Consider the following 6,393-nt stretch of genomic DNA (forward strand, 5'->3'; position numbering starts at 1 on the left):
TATATTAGTAATTTAAATTTTTAAAATTTATATTAAATATTTAAAAGGTATGAAATTATAAAATTTTAAAGGATGTGGAATTATATCACTAATAAAAATATAAAAAAATATCTTAATTATATTAAAAATATATATTTTTAAAAAAATACCTCTCGATCCATATTTGTTTAGAGCACTAACAATGGACATCCTTTTAACAGCAATAAACTGAAGGCTCATACCAACTTATTTGCCTTTTTAGTCCTGTCTTAATTCAAAGATTCCATCGGAACTGCTTTATAAGCTGTTAATGGAGTTCCTCATGCATCATCACATTTCAAGCACTTTACAAATTAAAGATTTTGCAGTTTTTTTTATTGATATTCTTATCATTTTAAATTATTTATTAACATGATATATAAAATAAATAGTGTTATATCAATATATAATACATATAGACTATTACATTGTTTGTAGGCATGTAAACGAGCCGAACGAACAGAACGAACACGAACGGAGGTATGTTCATGTTCGTTCGTTTAATTTTAGCCGAACAAATTAAGGAACACAAACATAAACAAACAAAAAATTTCTTGTTCATGTTCGTTCGTTAAGGAATGTAGATTGTTCGTGTTCGTTCATTTAAATGATAAACAAACACAAATGAATGAACAAAAACAAACGGATGTAAAAAACATAAACGAACACAATAAACAAATGTAAACGAACACAAATGAACGAACGTAAACGAACACAATAAATGAACGTAAACGAACATAAATGAAAATATATATTTTTATTTCCTAACAGTTTTAGGATTATATTTTATTTAATTGTTTTGAGTTTTTTTATTTTTTATTTGTATTTAAAATTAATTGAATTTTAAAATATTTATGAGTATTAGATTAAAATTTATTGGGTTTTAATATTTTAAATGTATCTAGAGAGATTGGACTAAACATAAATGAACGTACATAAACGAACGCACATAAATGAATGAACATAAACGAATATAAATGAACGAACATAAACGAATATAAATGAACGAACATAAACGAATATAAATGAACGAACATAAACGAATATAAATGAACGAACATAAACGAACATATTACCAAACGTTCACGAACGTAAATGAACGAATGAGTCCTCTGTTCATGTTCATTCGTAAACGAACATGAAAAATATTTTGTGTTCGTTTGTTTAATAAATAAACGAACTTCCCATCGAACGGTTCGCTGAATGTTTGGTTCGTTTACAAGCCTAATTGTTTGCCATATCAAAATCATTAAAATTTTATATTTTGTCAATATTTTTTATAAAAGCAAATTTAACCTTATTTTAGAGTTCAAAACAAAATTTAATTCAAAAAAGAATAAAGATGAATATGATTAAAATAATATAACCATTAAAGACTAAATTACCTTTACGTCAAAATAAAACAATTGAAACTTTATTTTTTTTAATCTTCAAACATATAAAATTTATTCACAATCACATTTAAATAGAGATAAATATTAAAATTAAATATGAACTTTTATTAAATGTGCTTTGTATACATAAACTTTTTTTTATAAATAATTTTATGCACAAAATTTTAGTTTAAGGGACAAAAGAGATGTAATAAAAATTCAGGGACTAAAGTTCTGAACACATCATTTTATGATTACATGTTGAAGAAAATAATTATATCAATCCAATATAAAAATAAATAAATATGTAAAATTATTTTTTAAAATGTGCACTTTTGAAACAAAAAAAATGCATGTGTATAATTGAACAAAATCAAAGTTTCATGTACATAATTATTCGAAATCAAAGTTTATATATCACATTAAACAAAAATTATTTTTGTTAATACTTAAAAAAATAAAACATTTAATTTTAAAATTATAGATGTAAAAAGACTAAATTATGTCGAATTAAAGAACAAAGATTAAATTCTAAATTCAGTTATAGTAAAGGGATGGAAATCATAGTTTGACCTATATGTTACTATTATAGTATCACTTTCTTAATTGGACCATTTTTGAGCCCAGCATCAGTTGGACCGTTGGGCGAGCTAAACCCAAAGTCCCATGAAAGAAAAAGGCACAAAAGAGGAAACAAAAACCCGAGTGGCGAGTGAAGTGAGCTATCTGTTGAGTTCCGAAAATGTCTTCTCCGACAGCCCCAACAGCTTGCATCAACGTGTTTTGGCACGAGGGGATGCTAAGCCACGATACAGGCAAAGGCGTATTCGACACTGGGATGGACCCTGGTTTCCTTGAGGTGTTAGAAAAACATCCAGAGAATTCAGACAGGGTCAGAAACATGGTCTCCATCCTCAGAAAAGGACCCATATCTCCTTACATCTCTTGGCTCCCTGGGACTCCTGCTACTATTCCTCAGCTTCTATCTTTTCATTCCCAAGGTACCTATTTCTTTATTTGGCTTTGATTTTGGTTTACTGGAAAATTTGAACTTTTGGTGTAATTAGTTTAATTTGGTAAATTTCCCAGAATATGTTAATATGTTGGTTGAAGCTGATAAAAATGGGGGTAAGGAAGTCTGCTGTGGAACCTTGTTGAAACCTGGTTCATTTGATGCTGCACTTTTAGCAGCTGGTACTACTCTCTCAGCTATGAAATTCATACTCGATGGCCATGGGGAACTTGCTTATGCATTGGTGAGGCCTCCGGGTCACCATGCTCAACCTACTCGAGCTGATGGGTATTGCTTTTTCAACAACGCCGGTCTCGCCGTTCAATTGGCTTTGGATTCCGGGTGTAAACGGGTTTCGGTTGTAGACATCGATGTTCATTACGGCAATGGGACTGCAGAGGGGTTCTACCGGTCGGATAAAGTTCTTACGGTTTCGCTTCACATGAATCATGGGTCTTGGGGTCCTTCTCATCCTCAGAATGGAACGGTTGATGAGCTCGGTGAAGGCGAAGGATTCGGGTATAATTTGAATATACCTTTGCCAAATGGAACCGGTGACAAGGGATACGGATATGCGATGACGGAGTTGGTTATCCCTGCTGTTGAAAAGTTCGAGCCGGATATGATGGTCCTGGTGATTGGTCAAGACTCAAGTGCTGTGAGTTAATTCTTTTGTTCCTATTCTAAATTTTGTGTATTCATTGAGGTGGCATGTTATACTCCTGCAGATTGAAATTACCTTGACAGAGTAGATATATGAAATCGAAACACATTAGGGGATGTCTGAGGGATAAAATGTTGCATTTTCTAAACCACTTGCACATGATCTTTCCGAGCTGGTTCAAAGCTGAATGTTTGTGAGTTTGAATCCTATTAAGCACTTCAAAGTTATTCTTGCCCGGTTAAAGGCTTTATGCATATTTGCATATTCCGGTTCGATGTTCTGAGTTGTTCATTCTTAAATCTTAAATATAGTAAAACAAAGTTCGGTGTTTGAGTGAATAATAGCTTGACAGATAATCCCTTTCGACTTGTGAAGCTCTTTCCATATCTGCATTTTCCTTGTTTAATGTCTGTTGTGTTTAGTTGTAGTGATCAAGCAGTAATGAACCTAGACGAATCCTGAAATGTCTAAAGTAGATGTTGCTTACTATCCCCAACTAAACAAGTGTTGTTTGCATAAATAAATGTGCAGTTTGATCCAAATGGAAGACAATGCTTGACAATGGATGGTTATCGTGAGATTGGACAGACAGTTCGTAGATTGGCAGATAAGCATTGTGGTGGGCGACTTCTTATCGTCCAAGAAGGCGGATACCATATTACATACTCGGCTTATTGCGTTCATGCGACGCTAGAAGGTGTGCTCAATCTTCCATTCCCATTGTTGTCTGATCCTATTGCATATTACCCCGAGGATGAAGCGTTTGCTGTAAAAGTAATCGAAGCAATAAAGCAGTTCCAAATGAAAAATGTACCAATCTTAAAGGAAGTTTGATATAGGGTTTTGCCGTATCTCAGGAATCCAATGACATTGTTCTTCTTATTGTCTTGCATGATAATTCGAAACTTCTCATCGTTTTTCTCATTGTTTCGGACTTTCAGTGCTCAAGGTATACATATGTCGAATTTTGATGCTTGTTGATTATTTGTTATGCTGCGTATCGATTTCGGGCATCTTATAAAGACTAACAAAATATAAATACTGACATTCATTTTCAAGTCTAAATACTTGACGAGTTGAACACTTTTGGAACTTTTACTAACAAATTAAGATACATGTCAATGCACAAAGTCAAGCAGCATACAAGTGAACAGCCAAAAGGACATGAAACATTATAAGAACATAAATACATGAATCTCTTACCAAAACAATGGGGATATGTGGAAACTACAATAGCAAACTGACTTGTTTTAGACGTTCGTATAAGCTTAAGGCTGTAAACCCATCTGCTTTCTGGTTCTGCCCACAAACAAGTCTCGGGATTTGAGCAAGCCTGGAACACGTCCGCTGAGGGTCGTAAAAGGAAACTGGGCGACGGCATCTTTCCTGCCAAGGGAAACCATTGCAATCGCCGAACCAGGCTTGTACTTGGTCATTTTGCTTTCTTTACCTCCATCAATCAACAGCTTCAGGTTTTTAAAGACCACCATGGCATGTTTATGAGCTATGTAACCTTGTTTGAGTTCCTGGATGAACAAAAGAGGGTGGATTCAATACATAAAACCCTACACATTTGGAAGGTTAGCACTGAGAGATAGTATATTAATCTTTGGCGAGGACTTACTGGGATATCAGTGATATCTCCAATTGCAAATATGTTGCTTCGACCCTTGACTCTCAAATACTCATCAACCATCAACCTTCCATTTTTATCCAAGTTGGTCTTCAATATAGTCTCACTAAGCCATGCTGTAGACAATGGTTTTGCGACACAGAGGAAATGACAATCTGCTTTGATGCTTTCTCTGGCCGAGGTTTGATATACTTGGCTTCCATCCGAAGTGGAATTCAGATCAACTGCTTGCTCTAGTTTTACTTCAACTTTCTTTGATCTCAGCCAACCTAAACTCTTATCAGAAGCCTTTGTTCCTATGAATTCAACCAACCTCGGTCCCTTATGGACCAGGGTAACATTCTTTCCGGGAAAGTCGGTGGCGATTTCTCCAGCAAGTTCAACACCAGACGGACCTCCTCCGACAATCAAAATAGACTGAGCAGATTGTATCTTTTTATTTTCTGCCAGCATGAGGATATAATGGAATTAACTTGAGCAGAATATAATCCAAAAATATTCTTTATAACGTACTAAAAGGCTGAAGAATCGTGCTCGACTTGAGTGAAATCCTCAAGAATGCATTCTACAGCTAGGATATATGCACAATTGATAATTCACTTTGATTTCACAAAACATTTGCAGTATGTTCATATTCTCCACTCCTAATAATAAGAATAGGAAGACAATTAGTTACTGCAGTTTTTTACCTGCATCATATTGGTGAAGTCTCTCCGACTTAGTTATGGGAACATGATCAGCGTGTCCAGTAGCTATTACAAGATAATCATAAACAATATGACGGCCGTCGGCGGTCAATACTTCGGTGTCGGTGATGCTTATCGCAGCGGACGTAACGATACGTCCATTGGTAAGGTAATCTCTATGGTTTATCACTGATCTATCCGCAAACGATGGCTCCACCATGTTCCTTAAGTTTGCCCATGTGAGCTCAAGATACTCCTTCCTGAGATTGATTAAAACAAGGACATCCCATTAATCCCTCTCCACTCCACGGCAATTGACCAAATCCAGTTCAATCAGTTGCCAGCATTAAGAACTTTTAAAGAGCCAAATACAAGCTAAAGTAACCCAAAATAACTACAATTCTATATTCTGTACACATATCAAAAGGCTTGCACAAGGAAAAATAAAATAAACCAAGATATTCAATTCAGCTGCTCGGCTCATTAAACCTGCATTTCAAAGTTTTTCATAAGAAATGAATTGACAATGAAATCTTACGGATCGATGAGAGTAAGATCAGCATTGAATTGGATAGTTTTGGCGAGGAGAGAGCCGCCAATTCCACCGCCAACAACTACCACCCTTCTTCTTCCTCCTCCAGATTCCATAATGTATTCAGTTTTTTTTTCCTTGCCTTGTTTCAGATCATGGAAGAAAAGCAAGCGCGGGTGCTTATTTTAAAGCAACTTAAGTTGGCATCAAAGGGAGAATTGGTGTTTGGTTTTGATAAAGAAATGCAAGGTCAACCATTGACAGGGAAGAAAGCTTAAATTCTTCCAAATCTCATATTTTGTAAATACAGCCTGCATTATGTTATTCCAAAAGCATCCCTTCCGCGAAAATAAGATCTAAGAATATTCAATTAAAAATTACATTCTATTCAAAAAAAATTACATTAAATAAATAAATAGTCTCTTCGTCTTGGGTCCAAGGACTGATCTAATGGATTGGATGGCTCGATCATTGT

General features: G+C 34.8%; 2 protein-coding genes across 3 annotated transcripts; one reads left to right on the forward strand and one right to left on the reverse strand.

The window, feature by feature from the left end:
- The first annotated feature begins 2,053 nt into the window (after positions 1 to 2,053).
- LOC120162182 (histone deacetylase 8) lies at positions 2,054 to 3,991 on the forward strand. 2 transcript variants are annotated; one of them, XM_039172359.1, is made up of 3 exons: positions 2,054 to 2,392; positions 2,583 to 3,061; positions 3,599 to 3,991. In XM_039172359.1, the coding sequence occupies exons 1-3, from the start codon at positions 2,134 to 2,136 to the stop codon at positions 3,899 to 3,901; spliced, it is 1,041 nt and encodes a 346-aa protein (XP_039028290.1). In that variant the 5' UTR covers positions 2,054 to 2,133; the 3' UTR covers positions 3,902 to 3,991. The 2 variants fall into 2 exon arrangements, with proteins under 2 accessions (XP_039028290.1, XP_039028289.1); XM_039172358.1 differs by having other exon boundaries at positions 2,058 to 2,392; positions 2,481 to 3,061.
- Positions 3,992 to 4,204: 213 nt separating this feature from the next.
- LOC120162184 (apoptosis-inducing factor homolog A-like) lies at positions 4,205 to 6,188 on the reverse strand. The gene is made up of 4 exons (XM_039172360.1): positions 5,925 to 6,188; positions 5,390 to 5,646; positions 4,692 to 5,143; positions 4,205 to 4,593 (listed from the first exon to the last, which is right to left on the reverse strand). Exons 1-4 carry the CDS (start codon positions 6,032 to 6,034, stop codon positions 4,336 to 4,338), a joined length of 1,077 nt encoding a protein of 358 aa, XP_039028291.1. The 5' UTR covers positions 6,035 to 6,188; the 3' UTR covers positions 4,205 to 4,335.
- Positions 6,189 to 6,393: the final 205 nt, after the last annotated feature.

This window comes from Hibiscus syriacus, unplaced genomic scaffold (genome assembly GCF_006381635.1).
Source record: "Hibiscus syriacus cultivar Baekdansim isolate YM2019G1 unplaced genomic scaffold, ASM638163v2 tig00111402_pilon, whole genome shotgun sequence".
In the NCBI taxonomy this organism is placed as follows: domain Eukaryota; kingdom Viridiplantae; phylum Streptophyta; class Magnoliopsida; order Malvales; family Malvaceae; genus Hibiscus; species Hibiscus syriacus.

What these genes read in the sequence shown, in the direction of transcription:
- LOC120162182 (XM_039172358.1), top strand. Translation starts at nt 2,134, where the DNA reads ATGTCTTCTCCGACAGCCCCAACAGCTTGCATCAACGTGTTTTGGCAC. An exon ending in TCTATCTTTTCATTCCCAAG is followed by an intron (nt 2,393 to 2,480) that starts GTACCTATTTCT and finishes TAAATTTCCCAG; the next exon opens with AATATGTTAATATGTTGGTT. An exon ending in TTGGTCAAGACTCAAGTGCT is followed by an intron (nt 3,062 to 3,598) that starts GTGAGTTAATTC and finishes ATAAATGTGCAG; the next exon opens with TTTGATCCAAATGGAAGACA.
- LOC120162184 (XM_039172360.1), bottom strand. Translation starts at nt 6,034, where the DNA reads ATGGAATCTGGAGGAGGAAGAAGAAGGGTGGTAGTTGTTGGCGGTGGA. An exon ending in ACTTCACCAATATGATGCAG is followed by an intron (nt 5,144 to 5,389) that starts GTAAAAAACTGC and finishes TCATGCTGGCAG; the next exon opens with AAAATAAAAAGATACAATCT. An exon ending in GAGATATCACTGATATCCCA is followed by an intron (nt 4,594 to 4,691) that starts GTAAGTCCTCGC and finishes TTGTTCATCCAG; the next exon opens with GAACTCAAACAAGGTTACAT.